Below are 19,740 nucleotides of genomic sequence, written 5' to 3'. Positions count from 1 at the left end.
GAGCTCGAAAAAGCTTAGATTTGAATTTTGTAGAAATTCTTTGGAGAAGGCTGTCGAGACAATGACCATCTATGTGTTTTGAAGTGCAGCCATTTAGCTAATGTTTTAATATGACTAAAGAGACTGTATAACTCTTTTTGTGGTTTGGATGAAAAAAGACTCAGAACTCTTAAAATAATTTTGGAAAATGTAACTCACTACTGACTAGCGATAAGCGGTTAACTGATAAATATTTTCACAATTTACAGGCGAGGCCGGAATTGATCATGCGCCATCGTTGAAATGCCAAATGCAGACATGATTCTAGTGCGTCGTCCACTTAATTGTATTTGCGATCTTAATACTCAAATCAAGCTTATAAACCTTCGTCTCCTGAGCTTCTTAAAGAGCATGGTAGGGTGCATTATATTTGGTTAATCAAACTGCTTTGTGACATTCCTGCTGAGCGCAAACCTCTTTCGCGGATCAGTCTCGATGGGCATTGGATAATCATATTTCAGCGTCGTTTCCGCCATCTGTTTTCGTTTTAGCACCCGCATTTTGTCCTGAGCTTCAATTCATCCCTGATGCTGTGCATAATGATGGGCTCGTCCGTTCTCGAAACAGCATATTATCTGTGATCGATCAGAATTAGGTACGCAACTTCTTACGGATGCCGAATATGTGCGTTTTCATTAAAGTTTGTGGATAGGAGCGCAATCCGAAAGATCGGGAATCAGAATCTTTCCCAGCTTTACAGCACCTGGTGCCAACTCGCCGAAATTCGAGAATAAGTACGAAAGTAAACTGCTTCAATCGAATTTCCTACTTTTCATTTCTTCTCTCACCGAATTGATGAGCCCACGTGCCGTTCTTCTCGGAGCAATTGCTATCCTTGTTGCATCCCATGGCTTTGCGAAATGGGCTGACGCTAACGTCTCGAAACACTCAGCAAAGTCACGAACCATTCCCGACCATTACAACTTTGTAAATGTCAACGAAGTGCAGCCATTTAAACAGCGTAAACCAACTACGGATTCTCAGAAATCTGCGATCAAGTACCAACCACGGCTTTACGTATTGGGTGCATGTTATCCATATCCTGCAGTGCAGGCGGATGGATCACTAAGTGAGGGACTTCCCTGGAAAATCTTCTTTCAGTCTCGATGTAATGGATCTCCCCGCGGTTCCCAAATTTACTCGCGATCCGATTGGTACCGAGGCAAGTGGGCCATTATGTACGCGTGGTACCTTCCGAGAGCCCTGGACCAAAACATCTGGGATGTTGACGGCCATAGTCATTTTTGGACCTTTGTCGTTGTCTGGACAGACAGCCCGGATCCGGATGTCTCGACTATTCTCGCTGCATCAACCTCTGGTGTCGGCAACAGAATTAAAAAATATTCACCACTCAAGTCAAAGTATCTTCTTAACCACAAGTCTTTGAAGGTCAAGCTACACGAAAATCATTTTTGGGATAAGACTGGACTCAAGCTGACAGAAAAAGTTGGTGAGTTGCAGACTCTCATAACTTGGGAGCAGCTTACAGATGAGGCTCGAGCAGCGCTATCTTCTGTTCATTACTCTGATTGGCGTATGGAGTCGCCAATTCAAGACAAGTGGTTTCGTCCAATGCTAAGTAGTGCTTATCCATTTTAGGCTGCAGATTTGCAACACTTGTTTCTTAGTCATTAAGTTTATGAATCTAATGGACTAAATCGCGGTAGTAGATATTTTTTTTATCTCTTAAGCTTTGATTCTGCTTTAACATTAGCTAGATCTGATCAAACTGCGGCATTATTTTTCAAATCCAGTACAGAAGTCTAAAAACTTAACGAAAACATTTAGGCACATTTATTAACGGCCTAACGATAAGATTTATACAGCACAACTATAGGGTTTTTAAATCAGTTGGCACGTGGACATGAATGATCCTTGCTGTAAACAATTTTCATTTTACCACTATACTCGCTAGCGTCAAAATATACACGACGAAATTATAATACTTGTGTAAGAGAGTTTATGAAACATCAGCTCTTAAACCCAATAGTTGTTCTGTAAAAAATTTAACGTTAGGCCATTTTGTAAAGTTATTGTAAACTGTATTGGATTTGAGAAACAATGCCGCATTTAATCAGAACGCATCAAAGCGCATTCATTTTACAGAAGCCCATTTTGGTTGTGAATTGATAGGAGATCATGCGCCGCGCTACGATGTTCAAGTCAAGTGTTAAAAGGCGTCGTATTTGCCGTCGTGAGAATAGCAGTTTGAAACTTACTATTGCAAATCTAATTGTATTACTCCTGTCTCCCTGACTGACATCTTCCCAACGTTTAACGCTTATGTCTACGGAACGAAAAACATAATTAGTGAAGTCTGCTACCATTTGACATCGAAGCAAGCTGAACGAATAGTCGCCAGAATACAGAAATGATCCCTACCTCTCAAATCCGTTGCATAATAAAATCGCATTCATTCTAATTTTTGTGCATAAATCAACTCGAAGCCTGCCATTTAGAATACATACAATTACACGCCCAAAGCAATATAAACCATAGATCAATACTTATAAAAGTAGCTTGGACTCTGCTACGATATCCAGGAGGCATTGCTGTAGCAATCTATATAGATAGGAATTTCGATAAAAACAAAAGACTATTGCTTAGGGTTTCGTACTTCAAAGGATACTCTAAGTACGATAGAAAGTTTAATATATTGTTTTTAGATAAGTGGTTGATCTAATGCATTCCTGAGTTCGTGAGTCACGCAATGGTATTGTCATTGACAGTCTATACCTAGCTGAGCGGGTCGATGCCTACAGCCACCATCAGCCGCACCACCATACACAGGGCTTTCCACCACAATGGCGGTTCGTACCAAGTTGGTGTAAAAAAAGGTCATGCTTTCTTTCACGTGCCAATGTTAGAGTAAAACTGTCACATCTTGGGCCTTTAGACATAGCTGTAGCCATGCCTTCACGCCAACGAAACAAAAGTTATTGCGCTACGCTTAGTGGAGTGTTTTAGAAGAAAGAGTTCTTGTGAGATATTATGGATCAGACCAAGTGCTTAATGTGGTTTTAAGCCCTGGGTGTTTTTGGGTATTTTTATCGTCTGAGCTGATACCAGACGAACTGGCAAAAAGCGTGGATACCCCGAATGATTTTTGAAATCAACTTCGATATGAACTTAAATTTTAACGTAGCATAGAAATTACAGAAGTCGCTACAAACCTTAGTATCGTGAGTGTCCTGCATCTTGCCGTGCCTATATCCCTCGTACTATTTCACGCGGCGAAGTTAGCCCGACGTAGTACATCGGCTGCGTTTTACAATAGATCACTTTGTGAGCTGAATGTTGTGAACGTTAAACATTTGTATTTAGCCCGTTTTATTATGGTAATACATGCATATGAAGTATTTGTCAGGACAGACCCCCTTTTTAATGCATAAAGAAAACAGCTCAAGGTCTGAGTTACCTTAGTAGATCTTGGCATCGCGCTAGTTTGGATGACACGAGCCCAGCATCGGTACGTTGTTCACGCAGAATTAAACAGTCAATGCTTTTTCATGCAATGTGCATGACAAACCAATTGCATTTGTGGTCAATCCCACGAACGAGTTAATGAAGGGCAGTATCTCTGCGAAGAGCGAACATTATTGTTCGAGTACGATCCCTCGGGACCAAGAGACCACCTTAACAACCTTTTCTTTGTATAAAACCTCATGCGATCTGGGAGCTGGCGGCAAAAGATCTTCGTCTTACTTGATGACGCTCACAAGCTTTGAAAATGCGCAGGCGAGGCACGTCTACTAGCACCCTAACCAGGCGTCGGTGAACAGACAAATGGTATTCATCGTGAGGTCGCTGATATTGGCCATGGTTTAAAAACAGATGAAATCGACTTTGGGGTCGCTGGAGCTGAGCATTATATGGTCGGGACAGCTAGAATGTTCTTCATTAATTGGAAAGCTGTGATGACCGTGGATTCGTATTTTCTCAGATCGAAGACACGACGCATCCCACTTGCAATCTCAAGGCTAGAATGTCGCGCGCATAATTGAGGACGTGCAAGTCCTTGGTAAAGCATGCGTTTTTAACGTGATCGCACCGCCTGGATCAGGCCTACGGTGGAGCCAAATCTTGTAATGCATGCAATGGTTTATTGTGAATAGGCGTACTCTGCCCAGGTGATATGCATTCTCATCGCTGCCGAAAGGATGCTTAGGTAACTCGACCAGGTGCGACAAACATCAACACTTTTCTGCATCAATCCTACTTCTCTCGAGAAGCGGTGGGCATTGCATTCCATGCAAAGTACTATTTTGGTGCCGTCAGGGTACCTCATGTATGCTGCGGCCACTGTGACCCCACCGTCAAAAGATTACTCCCAGTGTTGTTCGTTACTAATGTCAACGTCTCGTTTTTTGTAAAGGCATGAAAAGACTTGGTAAATTCAATAGTGGTATGCAATTATGTACGACGCGCGACGCCTGAGAACAGGAGAAGTATGCGATGGCATTAAAATTCCGGATACGTATACAGTATTCGTGCGTCTTACCATGGAGACATGTCGTTTGGGTGAACTGTGTGGACTTTGACATAGTGAAACCCTGTCTAGTCCTAAACACGACACACGCGATCTCACTCTATGTAAGGCGTGGCTATATGCCAAGGACTATAAGACGTCGAAAGTAAAAAAAAAAAGTTAGGTAGCACGCACTTCGCTCCTGGTGTTGCGTTGACGATTCACAATATCACCTCTACCAGAACGCAGAATCTTCTTTGGTGCGACCCCAAAGCAACGATAGCTTCCGTGCAATACATGTGAGTGTTTCAAATCAATAGCACTGATGTTGAAAGGTACCTGGAGCAGAGCTCAGAAGGAAAAATCAGCAATAAGCCAAGGTCTTAGGATGTAACAAAAAAGTGCGATTGCATATCGCAGTCATTAAAGTTTATACATTGACCGGAAATTTTCACGAAGGATTGTGGTTATCAGATTGTTACCCTGGTGGAACGGTGAATAACAGCTTCGGGCTATTGTTCCCGATGACAGTGACTGCGAAAAGTGGAAGTGACAGGGTTTTGTCGTCTCCTAAGCAATAGCTATTGGAGTTGATGAGATTCTGTAGGTCGCAAGTACTAGAGCAAGGCCCTGATAATTACACTGATGACTTATTTATGTCTCGATTTAACAGAGCTCTTGAGTCAGCACTACAATACGACACGCCCACCGTGTGGAGCAGTGACTCTCCACGGGTTTGCGTGGTAATCATGAGCTGAGAGCCGAGGTAATTCACGATAGAATGTATCCATTCAATACAGTCGGTGGAATTACTTTTGAGTTGGAGAAATGGTTTTCGCGGAAATGCGCAAGAAATCAAACTACTTAAGAGGGAACCGAGCTCGCCATCCGTCATGGGTGAATCTATCATCAAGGTCACTCACCACAAACTAAGTATGAGGAGTAGGTCAGCAAAATTTATCCTCCCGACGATTATACACGCCTTGTCCACCATTTGCTAAACGTGTACCACGAAGTGTAACTAAAAAAGTTACCACGTGTATTATCTTTGATGAAAGCAGTTTATTGTGCGATGAAAGCACGAACCGGTATGGCGAGGCAAAGTAATTTTTTCTCTCTCCATCTACTTTCTGTTTCAAAGATTTTACGGCAAAATGCAGTCATTCCAGCGCATACTTTTATGAGGGAAGGCTGCATAACAGCACAGCTAACTGCGCTTTGTCCAGTGCCCACGTCATGGTAGACGAAAAGTATCAGATGATGATGTGAGGCAGCGATATCCTTCCCATTGCGAGGGATACTTCGAGCAATTCCGCTCAGAGTACTTTCACAATGAATTAAACTGAATTTTGTTGACATCAAAGACACACTTTTCTTGTTTATATTGGTATTAATTTATATAAAAGAGCACCGATCGCAAGGTTTTAATGTCATTTTAACATTTGCCTTTCCGTGATCTGCACGAATATGTCGTCGAATTAGGTTTGTGTATAGCAATGGTGTAGCCTAACAGCTGATTCATCGGGCGATAGAGTGTGGCTGGTGTATTCGATACTGACCCGTAGCATAACTAGCCACTATCAAAGAATCTCACTTAAAATACGCACCGCATGAAGTAGCTGCCATAAAGCTGAAATGTACTCATCAAATAGGTTGAGAGCAAATGTGAACAGCAGCATGATCTATTAAAGTAATTACATCGCTCCAGAATGTTGACGACATTTTTCTTCGTCTAAATCATTCACAAACCGTCACTGGACGTCAGCCTTTCTGACTCAAAAAGTTGGCGCCGAGTGCGAAGCTGTAAGCTTTCTATTAAACACGGTTTGTGTTTTGCGAGAAAGAAAAGCGCCAATGTCACCATACTATTCCTGGTAAGAGACATTGCTACAGGACTTAATTGTCGAGTCCGGGGGACCAGGTTGATTTCACGGTGCAATTCCCTTTCCACAGGTAGCACATGAGTCGAATCTTCCTTCACCACATCATGTAATTTCGTCAACAATGAATTATAGAGATGCGTAAGCTCCTCGAATCTGCTTTATTGATCGCGCGCAGTGCATTGCAAATATCCTCAAAGACTAAATCATCCATGGAGGATAACAAGGTCAGCTTTTCCTTCGTAACCAGCCGTACTTTTTTGGTGATGGCACCCTCCTGCATTTCCTTACAGAAAATACCTCCAGCTCCATGGGAGCCTCTTTCAGAGGCTGTGAAGGAAAAGGGAGACTTTCTACAAAACTTCGGCCACTACATATATGAGTGTATTTCTCCAGTATCTTCGATCTTGAGTGAACAAAATTCTCTCCTATTATCGGTGGAGCTTTACTGCTTCGCACCTAAGACTTACCCCACTGTAGTTTCGACTCAGTTGTATCATCATATCGTGACAACGTTGAGCAATTCTTACAATCTTTAGCGCCAGGAGCAAGTTAGAGTTAACCTCCACATTGGTAGTCTCTGGAACTAAAGATTGCGATTTCCAGTCACTCAATCTCCTGCATCCCTGGCACGAGATGCAGCTCATAGCTAGAATTACCATCAAGCCAGGTATACATTTTATATAGCACGACATACAACTGTCTTTTACCTTCTCAACTGAGTACCCCTTAAAGACGCAATATATTGCTCTTTTTCGTTTCATCCTGAGACATTGAAACACTGTAATACTTTGAGCCTGAAATAGTGTTTCGATCAATTTTAGACACACTCACGTCCTGCATGCAACTATATTGCTTTGTGCCAGAGCCACAAGCATTTTTTTCTGACAGAGTGTATTCTTGACCCAGCAAAGCCTTATCAGGATATAAGTACATCTTTATTATTTCGACTTCTTGTCGACCCATTACTCGTGGTGTTCCAACCGCGCGTTAACAGCCGAAAATCTTGGACTGTGAGCTACAGATACTTGAGAGTACTGCTTCTTTAAACGCTCAGATTCTGTCCATTACGACCTCTATGAAGCACCACACTACCCACTTCCATTCATCATTTTTCATCAAGCCGCCTCAAGCCTACTGAGGCTTGACAATTTTTAATGAGGGATTTGGCACTTCCCAATGCGCGTGAGTTTGACTCTTCGGATCTCTCAGCTGAAAGGAAAGGGATACGCATGCGCATATATTCGGTATCTCATCACATGCACTTCTGCGCTTTTCGCCTTGCTCAGCAGCAGCTAATGTTTCTTTCTATTACCTCAGCACGACAAAGTTGTATCATCTCTGGTACGCTCGCAGGACTTACATTCACATGCCCTGCCCTCGCGGCCTAAGAATTGCACCCCACATTACATACGACATTTAATGAGTTTTCAAGGTAGTTTGGTGGATGTAATTAGTATCGCTGAAAGCCGCACCTTTGAGGATCCTCCATGGAATAGAGTATTTTATTTCTTTTCGAGAAACAGTCAGACGCCGTCGCAATGATGAGTGCTAATAATGCCTCAGCACAGTCGTACTTCCTGCCTCTGTTGACGGGTAGACAAGAGTCCAGGCGGACATGGTTCGCATCGATAGAAGGCGACAGCTGCAACAATGATAAGGTCGTCATTAAAAAGGCTTTTTATCGAAATACTGCACTGATGTGCCCGTTCTCGCGCGGGACCTCCTCACTGTGAGATTTTAAACTCGACGGAACATAGACAAGCAAGGCTGTATCAATAAGATCCAACATTCTGACCTAGGATTGAGCAAATTTCTGTCACGGGCTTCGAAGGCATGAACTTTCAAAATCGACGGCCTCAATATGGGAACCATCTGTTTCTCCACTGGAGTCCAAACAAGCAAACTTAGATGTTTCTGATTTTCTATTTTAAAACTGCCGAGCGCTCTCAGAACTGCAAATACTGGTTCGGTCATTTGACTGTCAATTGAAAGAGTCAACAAGACCCAAGATAGCCAAAAGCTGATCAAACGGGTCTTTCTGCCACAGATTAGGTACGCAATCATTTCTTGTCCCATCCTCGCCGATGATATGGTTCTTCATGACTGTGTCGTGGGATTGACTCAAATGCTACGAAGTGCGGCGAGTTTACCAAGAAGGCTATGAATTCAGAGTGTGCATAAAAAAAGTTATAAAATAATGCTGTTGGTTTTCTCTGCTTATAGGAGTTCGTATATATGATTTACTTTATCGCGACATTTACTAAATATGTACATTTGACTATCCCTCATACTGGAGTTGTCGTACATTTCGGCTTGCGGAAAGCAGTCTGCGTGTATCCCAGTCTTCAACGTTTCGGAGAATTTTTGATACTTATGAACATTCACAATTACACCAAGTCTTGTGTAGCTTTCGTACGATTGTGCTGGATTGTATAAAAGCGATTTGTGTGATATTGTTAGAAAGTATATGTTGCAGCAATTCTCCTACACGTCCGGTAACACCGATGTTGTGATCTTGACAAATTGTCAGAACATGATGGCTCGTATCGCTGCTATAGCCGACACAATTATCTGTGCAAGTGCGGCTAAGTTGTTCGGCGACGAAAGTTCGCGCCAACATACCTTGCCGGTGGTCACTATTTCGGACTCATTTGAGCGCTTAGTAGTGGGTGTTTAATAACCGTTGTACCGCTGTACCGCTGTTTATGCTAAGATTAGACAACTATACAGCTGACTCACCCAGAATAATGGGCAGACAGAACCTGTGTACAGTGTAATGGATATACCTGTTTAAAACACTTACGCAGTGCCAAAGAAAAAAAACTAAAAGATTTATTTGTACGCTTTTACATTTCATATCCCTAAAGCTTTTATACCGACTTTTACAACGGGCTTTTTCGTGGCCCCATAAATACCCGCGCAATAGTGGTGCCATTCTATTTACAGTGGCTCGATTTGATTCGACTTGGTGATATTTGTTTGACCACACTCTGCAGCTAAATCAAGGATACCACGAAATTTAGCGTAATGCACCAAATACGCGAAGTAATGATAGAGGGTGTGCAAATGCAAAAGCGTTTGCCGGTGACAAAAGGAATGCAAATGAATATGTTGTCAATAAATTAATAAATCAGGCTCAATTTATTACACCTTTTGTAGCCGTCATGAATATGTCGCGAAGCTGCTAAACCATTTCTCACAAAAGTAGCAAATATAAATTAGGTTAGACACACATTTTCAGGAGGCGAACGCAACAAAATGCTTCGTCCTTCGCAAGATTTTTTATGAGCTTGATAGAGCCATTCTGAAATTTGGCCATCATGAGCCATTCGGATGTGATATTCTCTGTGATAATGCAACGATTGAGCAAAATCTTAACCATCTTCAATCGCTTGGCAACCATTTCTTATTGTTACGGCATAATTCTTCGTACGATGGCGAAGCTTGAAGAGCACATACAATACATGGCTCATCAGAGTATCGGTCGTGCACTGGTACCGTCCGATGAGCAAACGGGTAATAAGCGAGCCGGTCTGAATAAGCTTTTATTTTCTCATTTCGCGTGAATCGACGACCACAGACTCGATAAGTCGACCGGTTTTCCGGCGCCGAGCCGAGAGCCGCTCAATTTTCCGGTCCTTCGTTCAATTGCCACAAATCTAGAGGTTTGTACTTTGAGTACTTGCCGGCAAAAATGACATAACCAGTTCAAAATCGCTATAAAAACCTTTTGTTGAAAAGCGTATTTGACGGACCCAGCTTCGTAGCATTACCACCACACTCATTCGTAACGTGCGTTCATAAAAACTGTAGCATTCACAAATTTCTAAAACTGCCAGGCGCCGTTCCTGCTATGTGCTAATTCACCTTTTGGACTAAATTTAGCAACTCTTTCGTTATTTTACTTGCTCCAAGAACTTTTACCAATTAAATGAGAAGCTAGGTTTCAACTATTGTAAGCCGGAACAGGCAGATAAAATATCGTGCTATCATGACTTAGAAGCTTATAATGTCAGGCGCGCCACTTCTATTGTAATATAATTGGTTTTGATCATTCCAGCACACGATGACCGGGCCAGCATTTGCTAGTGCGATGCGCTGTTGCTCAATTCAAAGAAAGGCGAGTACATGACCACTTCAATCTTTCAAGCCTAAGGAGGATTTCACGTGTTTTCTTGTTCTAAAGACCCAGCTCTTAATACTAGCACTTTCGAACTTTACCGCTCCGTAGGAGTCAGTGATGCCTTGCTGATATCAAGAACGGTCTTTCTTGATGGTCTGTCATAACACGATCGCGTGATTTTACAGCGGGCGATATACTAGCCGAAGACCGCCAGCTGTACTAATACTCGAGACAAGCTGAGACAGGGGATCATCAAGATGTCTTACCGATCAAACATAATATTGGTGTTTAATTCATTATTTTCTTTTATTTAAGACGTAAGGTCGATGAGGCCCGCATTAATATTTTTTGCGTGTGTAAGCTCTACCGGCTCACACAGATGAAGCTTTAATTTGTAAAGTCCGCGTTAAAAAACTCATGGAGGATATACTCGAAGGCAGTCCTTAGGACGGTTTATAAAGCTCCTTGAGTAATTAGTACCTAAGACTTGATCAAATTACGATTGTTTCATTTGAATTCCAAAGCCATTGTTATCAATGCCAAATATATACATTCTATACAGCGTTACCCCATATCCAAAATCATCACCTCAATCTACTTTCCTGAGTTAGTTATCCACAGTGCTTCTGAGCTTTGCTATATTTATAATAATGATGATACTATGAACACGTACATTATAACATTTTCTTGCCGAGTAACCTCTTTCGCGATCTATGTCGGCCGCCGAAAGCTTTTGTTGACCCACTTGTATTTTTGTGTGATTTTCTTTGGCAATATCGATCTGGCTAACTTAGTATCATCAAATATACCCAGTTGTGTCCACCAACTTCCAATGTATCGAAAGAGGAAACTGTCAAAGTAACAAGAGAAACAACCTGCGACCTGGTTGCCAATTCCATTAATTCTGACATTGCTTACTCCATGAGCAGTGCCAGCCCATCAGGCCGTTCCGGTCGTCGTCTCAGACCTGTTGTCAGCTTTTAAGAAGTACACGACAATGTCAGCTCGCGATCATTCACAAATTTGTATATCGTTTTGATCCCACGATCAATCGACCAATCGAAAAACTGGGTCACTATTTTAACAAATGTGCAAAAATACGGATTATATGCAAAGAATCGGTCTGGCATACGTGATTAGTCTATGAAGAAGCAAAATCAATTCAATCAATCAATGATTTGACCGATTCATATACCAACGACACCGTCAGCTAATTGTGACCAAAACACAACGAACGATTGGTTTGGTGTGCTTCATGACATTCCCGCCTCGGTGATCATGACGCATCCAGGTGTTTGAAGCACACGATTACGCCTGCAACTGTTGTCTCCATTGGCAATCGATAACGTTGCAAATTAGCTGAATTATTAATTTTTTAATAACAGGAATCAAAATATAAGTTTGCTTATAGCTCTTGTCTACGCTTTTGATGTAAGGCAAACAATACTTTCCTCAGTACTTGCAAACGTGGACTCTCTTAGGCTTATATCTATTTTTGCGAGGTGCACAGCAACTGCAACATTCCTCACTAAATCTTTTCTCGCGATCATGAAACATAAAAACATATTTTAGCGGTGCTTAAAATAGAGCCAAATTTTGCTGGGTCTCATCGAGTGGGACTGCATGCGTACGGTGGCCTTGAAAAGGTAAAAAAAACTTCTTTTACGCATCAGCCTGGTTACAATGAATCTGCCCAATAAATTCCCTCGGACAATGATGTGATTGAGTCCCAGAACGCTATCCAAGAGGCCATTACGAAATGCAATCAGTTTTCATGCCTGACCTTCCAATAATTACCATCAAGTGACTTTTCCATTTTCCACGAATCATGCTAGCTTACATTTTCACTTCATCATTGACTGCGGTCGCACGTTTTCGTGTACAATGTGCTCATCTTTGTGGTCTTATAAGCACGAATAAATCTTCAAAATGCTCATTCTAGTGTCCAAAAATATATTTGGAACGAGAAACCAGAATTTGTTTGCCTTCGGCCGGCCAAGATTTGATTTGGATTGGGATGACGGTATCGATCCGATAATGTTGAGCATGGTACGCACTCTTAGTGGTCAATAAATTGGATTATTGAATTGTGATCAATCATCAATTTTTGAGCTCAAGGTCTTCGGATAACAGTATCCATCCTACCTAAATTGACTTCAAAACGGTGTCAGTCGCAAAACACAAAATGAGCCATATGCCTAATATTACCTTCATTTAATCTCAAAACTGTAGTTGAACTCTTCGTTATCAGTTGCTCAGAGAATGCACACTCGATATATACTAGCTTTAAAGTGCAAATGCCTGCATATTAGCCTCGTTGTACATTTCTAAATCCTCGCTTCTTTAATCACGATTTTTTTTGGTAACAGGCGAAGAAATTGCTTTATGTCAAGTAAATTTCGCAGCAGTGCAACGAGATCTTGCTATTCGTACATTCTTTGACCTGACACGTTATCGCTGAAAATTGCTAATCCTCAGTCATGCATCTATTTGTGCACAGATCTAAACTTTAAAAGCTGCTTGCTTTTACGTAGACCAAGAAGACTTTGATCCTTCAGGTACTACTTGCCGGATTGTTGGTTTGTTTGTAAGAACCGAAGTAAATATATTCAGGCACTTGGTTCGCTACTATTAAGCTTATCCGTCTAGATCATTATAGAAGCTTCTAGAAGCAATCTTATTTATCGATACCAATGAACGAATACCATTATGTCCGTAGTCAATATCCGTGATCATGATAATAACTGTAAACATTACCATAATACTTGTGAAGTCATCCACGCACATTCAGCGATGTATCTCAACACTCCCGATCACCGCTAATTTTAAACATGCTTTCTTTTTGCTTTTTGATGCCTGTCTTTTGACGGAGAGACTTGAGCGTCTGAGTCTCTAGCGCCTTGGTAAGTATGTCCGCAAGCTGATGCTTTGTGTCGACGTAGTCGATTTGGATCGTTCTGCCTTCAACGGTATCTCGCTTAAAGTGATGCTTGATGTCGGCATGCTTACTTCTGGCATAATATCCCGCATTCTGGGTCAGTGCTATTGCCCCTTGGTTGTCCTTCTAGACTTGCGTTGCATGATTTTAATCTTTTCTCATGTCGTTTAAAACCGTGTGCGACCACAAAACTTCCTGGGTTCACAGGCTTAGTGCCATTTACTCGGCTTCAGCTGAACTCAGTGCCACAGTTCTTTGAAATTTCGCCTTGAACACCACCGGTTCATTATTAACTTTGACCATCAAGCCGATACAGATCGTCTGTCATCTATATTGCTTTCCCAGTCTGCGTCCGCGAATGCTTCAGCCATAGTATTGCTGATCCCTCCTTCATATACAATTTCATGCAGGCGCGTTGACTTCAAAGTAGCACACGAATTGCGGCTCGCCAATGCTGTATTTCAGAATTTTTAAATATTGATAGTTGCGTCACTATGTAGGCAATGTCCGGTCTAGTTGTACATAAGACAGCCGATGAGAGAGCGAAATGACTTTGACTGCAGTGCTTCTGCACCTGTTCCTGGTGATTACGTCACCTAGCTCCTTCATTTTGAAAGCACTCTTGAGGGCATTTTTGGCTTCACGGATCTCTGCACATGTCTTGGCTGCAATAATCATATCGTCCACCTAGAGGCAAACGAGAATGTACCCGCTCTTTGAGAGCTTAATATACACGCACTGATCCGCACCACAACTATTAAGGCCATATGAAATGAAGACTCCATATATCGTTCTATTCCAGGCGCTAGCTGCTTGTCTTAACCCGAATATGACCTTAGTCAGCAGACAAACATGATCCCCAGCCGTCTTAACTCCACGCAGTATCTCCATATAGACTCGGTCACTTAGCTCACTATTTTATTAACGCAGTGTTTACATCCAGCTGTTCCATTCCATATCCGTCTGCGACGCATACAGCCAATACAATTCATGCGCCACTTGGGGAGTACGTTTCGAAAAATAATCCACACCGTACTTTTGTTTAAACCCATTTGTTAGAGCTAAAATGGCGTATATAGTGTTTCTACGTGTCTTCCTGATCCATCAAAAGCATACATGTCATTTTACCGCTCACGGAATTTGTAAGATGCCATAGTCTATGAGGCAAAAAACAGGATGGATGCAGTTGCGAAACGAACTGATGTGCTTTTGTTGTCAAACTATGACTTTCGCAGTAAAGGTTGTAATGGCACTTTGCTTCCTCAAGCTGTATCGCGATTGAAATACGCAAATTGAGCAAGTTTATGCTCTTGCAATTCTTTTTGTAGAAATCGCCGCATTGCAAAGATCCTTCCTAATCCCCACAACATTTTTTTACCGACAACTGATAAAAGTGAAGTAAAATCACTTGGATGACAATGAGTGTGTTATTGATTGCATTTTTACGTTTTGATTTTCTTAACAAAAAACGAACGATTATTGAGCTCAAATTTAATGTCTTTATTGGTGTATAAAAGCTGAGTCCTCTTCATCAAGACAATAATGTTGATCTTAAACTTACATACTCACATACACACAATCTTAGACTCGTCAAGTCAAATTGGCTAGTGACTATTTCATATCGATATTAATTGGGTAGAAAATCCAAAATTTGCTGCAAATTTTCTTCTTTAGTGCAAATTTACAATTATCGTAGTACAGTCGCCACAGAAACTAATTGGTGTCATTAACACTATTTATGCTGTTTCGTTCTTGAGTGTATGCTTTCCAATATTTTATGTGCACGTACATAATAATGATTTAGTCACTTTTTCTTCATTTCCAACATGCGCGTGAGCATTTTCGGCGCCATCTTCGTGACGGGATCGAGTTTTTGCTTTGCGAATAAATTGGGAGCAAAACCACGCAATGACTCGGACACAAACGAACGTGTTCCTCTTGACTCATTGCCACACGAAGCTTACGCAATCTCGAGTAATGCGCTTAGTTATAATGTCACACTTGTGGATAACAAAGCCCATGTTAACAACAAAGCGAATGAAGAAAGAATGCCACAGCATGTCTATGGTGATGTGCTGCAGCGTTTATCGGAAGAGAGACCTAATTTAGCAGCTCATTTGGCGAATGAGTTGAAAAATGCGATTGGCAAGAAAAAGACCATTCACGAACAAGGGTTGCTCGAGAAACTGCTACCACAAGACTGTTACGAAGATCTCAGAACCAAGCTCAATGATATCAAATTCGAAGACATTACTGATCTAGAAATTATCGACGAGTCTCTAAGAACTTGGTTGAACGAAGTTCTATTGTACAGGACTTTGATAAACTCGAAAGAAGAGTCTGAAGTGTTCGATGACAAAGTGGTGCTAGATCTGTTATTGGAAAAACTAGAAGCACAGGTTGATAAACCACTTTCTGAAACACCAGAACATCAGCTTTATTTGCGCCGGCAATTGGTGAAGCTATTTGATAAACTTCGAGACGATCGAGATCTCAATCGTCTCGTAGGGGTTGTACTGCGAATGATGGTATTGGATTCCACCTACAAGTTTTTGGTCTTTCAGGAATGGACAAAAAATTATTATCGTCCGGAAAATATGTTTACATTATTTGTTGGTTTAGATCCTACAGATTTACTCCACAATGAACTGTTTTATGCGTGGCTTAATTACGTCGACTGGTACTGGTATTATGCGGAAGAAAAAAGGATAGATCGATACATCATTTTCATTAACGTTCTGCAGAGGTATATGAAGCAAATCGCGATAGATTTGATGCTTGACAGTAGTTCATTTAACGATGCTTTTCCGCTAAACGCTGGCAATGACTTTCAAAAAGAAATGAAGGATGCTTGGAAGATCAAGCAAGTGGCAAGTTATAATTCGGTTCAAAAGAAATGGAGACGCATCGAAAGAATCTACGGGAAAAGTTACTTACAAAGAATGACAAGCTGCAATGGATACTTCATTACGTCAATACCTACGGGGCTTTTTCTTCATTTGACGACAACGATCTGTATGACTATTTAAAGTCTCGACTGCCATTTGATGATCTGGTGGATATTCTGATGGCACACAGAAATGACAAGGAAGTGAAACAGTTAGTTAAAAATATGCTGATCTCCATGTTTTCTTCTACATCCATGTACAAGCATTCGCGAAGGCCAAAGTCACCGATTCGGAATACTTGAGAAATCTTCTCAAAACAGCTTATGGAATTGATCAGTCATATCCCCTGTTTTGGGTAGCATATCAGTTCTGCAAATATTATATGATAAAGAAGAACTAGGTGCGATGCCGAAAGCGTCTCAAAGATGTTTAAGATTTTGGAAAAAAGCGGTTATCTGACCTCAAATTCGACTCATATGATTAAGCATGGGACGCTTCTTGGACAGATTAGACGCAAGCTTCCATGGAGCAAAAGATGATTTGTTTATCTGGATTTATCATCAGCAAAGTGTTGACTGAAAAATATATTGAATGCTTTTTACTGCCATTTCGTCACTCCAAGAGGTAAAATGGAACACAATAATTTATATCTCATTAACAAGTTTGTTCATGTATTCGTTACTGACCTTGCTAGAAACGGAGAACATCGACAGCACTTGCTAAAGAGCCATTTGCATACTATAACAAGCGCTCATTGAGAAAAAATCTACAGTTTTAATTCAGTTTATTTTAAACATTTTATTGATAATTTAGGCTAATGCTATTTTTCTTCGAAAGACGTTTGTCATACTTGTGTCTTTATTAGGCTGTTGTGCTGAGCGCTGCAGACAAGAGATGAATTATCTCATGTATGTGATTTAAGATCTAGGGTCTAGAAGATCAAATATTTTGCAAAATATTACATTAAATAAACATGTCAAGAGTAAGAATTGCGTCACTAAACGCAAAACGAGTGGGATTATACAATTATGAGCTCATTATATCGGCTAAAATATAGAAAATTCAGTCTCGAAAGTAAAGATGCCATTGCAAAGAGGATGCTTGCCGAGCTGAAACTTTCCAGCCTGCAATAGATAGTGTATTGCTAAAGATAACCTAGCGTGCAATCAGACTTGACTTGAAACACTGCTTGCTTCAGTATGAAGGCTTTCAATTATATCATTTGCATTCGACATTTCCTCGACGTCAGAGCGCAAAGCAAGCTTGTTATATATATTGAGATGATGTGTCTAACGGATGATCACATTCAATTAAACGTCTCAGTTCGAGATTCCCCACAAAGCCGCCAACAAACTCTATTATACATCCGTTGAGGGTTTTAACGGGAGATATTTTATGTCAAGAATGTAATTATGAAAATACTATAATTAAGTGAGAATTTCTTCATCAATTTTAAATATTATGATAAAGGGGGCTAATGTAAACTGTTTGTATCACTGTGAGGATGTGACCTATTGGTCTCTCATAGTAAAATCAAGAGTAAAGAAAGGATACCAGAAGTTCGAAAGATACATGGTGTAGTGAAAGCAAGAACTAGAGCATGAACGACATCAGTGAGAATCTAAGTTATCTAGGGCCGCTAAGAGAAGAGCAAAAAAGTACTTGATCGAGCAGTAACTATTGCGATGCATCATTAACTACACTAGTCTCGCCTAGCCTCGACAAGCCACTATACCTCGTCAACATCCGTTTTCTATCGATTCTACCTTATCCTAACTTTCACCGAGAATTTCACCTCAGCGACTCTTCTGCAAAGTGGTCCATAGTAGCACTTCTCGGCTCATTCTAACATAAAAGTGCTGGGGTAGAAGCTCATATTATACATTTGAACTTCTACTTGACGTCGTCGTGGTACAATTAGGCTTGTTGCAATCTGCTACTATCAGAGGGTCGGATACGTTAACACAACGGGAGACGCTCTTGTTGGGGTTGGGTTTTATGTGTCTCTTTTAAGTACTTATCTTCCCGTAATTAGGAATCTTAAAGTACTGACGGAGTACATTAATCGGGTACTTTGACCGACCAAACTCAAGAGCTGATTTTAAAAGGCATTCCATATATTTCTCAGCGGTGACATTGACCTCGATTAAAGGTTAAATCATGGTTTCAGGAGATAAAGGCATCAACATATCTCGTACTAATTGCTTCCATTCCTTGTCATCTTTAAGTAAAATCAACAGCTTCACCAGCTTATCAAATACGACTCGATATATTAACAATTCTAATAGCTTAAGGTTCTCAAACTGAAAGTTCTTTGTGGATATTGACGTAATGAAGTCACCACGTTAGCTCGCCTTCGTTTGTGACTGACTCAGCTTTTAAATTCCTTTGTATTATGCTCGAGCTGTGAACCGTTATTGACTATGTGTTCATCCACTTTCAATTTCCCAAACATACTATATTTCTTTTGCGTGGACCCCATCGCCATTTTATTGCAGAGAGGCATCTGTAACTTTTTTTGATGTGATCATTTGCTCCATCTCTTTGTTCGTTTCGAATTTACCGACGTATCGAACAAGCCAGGGATCTTTCGCAAAAGTCCAGTATCAGTCGACGAAATCAAGCCACGCCAAAAACAGTGGATTTTCGGAGAAATTATAGGATTTGTACCACCAAAAATGTCAAGCAATTCTTCCGGAAACTTAAGTTTATGTGTCCATTTCCGAAAGACCAAAGGCTTGTTGGTGGAATCCAAAACCATCACTTGCTGTACATTCTCTGTGAAACTTTGGAACTTCAGATCGACTCGAAGTTTATGAAATAGCTTCTCTACTTGTAGATGTGGCTGGCATAGCTCTTTCGCTCAGAGGAAGCTAAGCTAAGTTCGGTGACCTTCGTTGTAGACTAAGAACCAGAAAATGCAATCTGTATTTCTTTGTTTCATTTTGCGGCAAGCTGCCTATATTTAAATATACAGGATTTCCTCGTTAGATATTACAACCTGATCATAACTACTGGCAGTCCAGCCACGTAGTAGCTTCTTGTTCAGGAGTAGCAACACAATCGTGTAGTGACACCATCTTGTGTGACTCGCCCCTTCGTACTGGGTACGTGGATCCCTCTTACGCTCTCACTCCTTAAAATTGTGAATACCCACGATTCATATTTAACTGTCGCCTCGTACGAGGATCACGTGTCTCAGACACCTCCATATCCTTAGGACTTTCTGAGCAAATTCTCAGCTCAATGAGCCCTGTGTCCAAGACACGAAAGACACCCGGCCTCGCAAGCTCTGAGAGCGCTCGCAGGCAGAGCTCTTCTTCGTCATCTGCACGCAGTGCAACTTTGGCCAGCACGTCCGCGGCTGCAAGGGAAGCGCTCCCCAAGCCCTCGGCGACCAA

General features: G+C 41.2%; 3 protein-coding genes across 3 annotated transcripts; all 3 read left to right on the top strand.

The window, feature by feature from the left end:
- Positions 1-282: 282 nt before the first annotated feature.
- On the top strand, positions 283-1,638 carry PHALS_14423 (NLP-like protein; the record flags this gene model as incomplete). The annotated part of the gene is made up of 4 exons (XM_024730237.1): positions 283-393; positions 470-523; positions 607-634; positions 692-1,638. The coding sequence occupies 4 exons, from the start codon at positions 283-285 to the stop codon at positions 1,636-1,638; spliced, it is 1,140 nt and encodes a 379-aa protein (XP_024580534.1).
- Positions 1,639-9,824: 8,186 nt separating this feature from the next.
- Positions 9,825-10,053, top strand: PHALS_14422 (uncharacterized protein; the record flags this gene model as incomplete). Its single annotated transcript, XM_024730235.1, has 2 exons — positions 9,825-9,921; positions 9,971-10,053. 2 exons carry the CDS (start codon positions 9,825-9,827, stop codon positions 10,051-10,053), a joined length of 180 nt encoding a protein of 59 aa, XP_024580533.1.
- A 5,224-nt stretch (positions 10,054-15,277) lies between these two features.
- PHALS_14421 (uncharacterized protein) lies at positions 15,278-16,480 on the top strand (the record flags this gene model as incomplete). The annotated part of the gene is made up of 1 exon (XM_024730234.1): positions 15,278-16,480. The coding sequence occupies one exon, from the start codon at positions 15,278-15,280 to the stop codon at positions 16,478-16,480; it is 1,203 nt and encodes a 400-aa protein (XP_024580532.1).
- Positions 16,481-19,740: the final 3,260 nt, after the last annotated feature.

The sequence above is a fragment of the Plasmopara halstedii genome (genome assembly GCF_900000015.1).
Source record: "Plasmopara halstedii genome assembly, contig: Scaffold_816, whole genome shotgun sequence".
In the NCBI taxonomy this organism is placed as follows: Eukaryota; Oomycota; class Peronosporomycetes; order Peronosporales; family Peronosporaceae; genus Plasmopara; species Plasmopara halstedii.
Note: the sequence above shows the minus strand (reverse complement) of the source record. Positions and strands in the feature narration are given on the sequence as shown.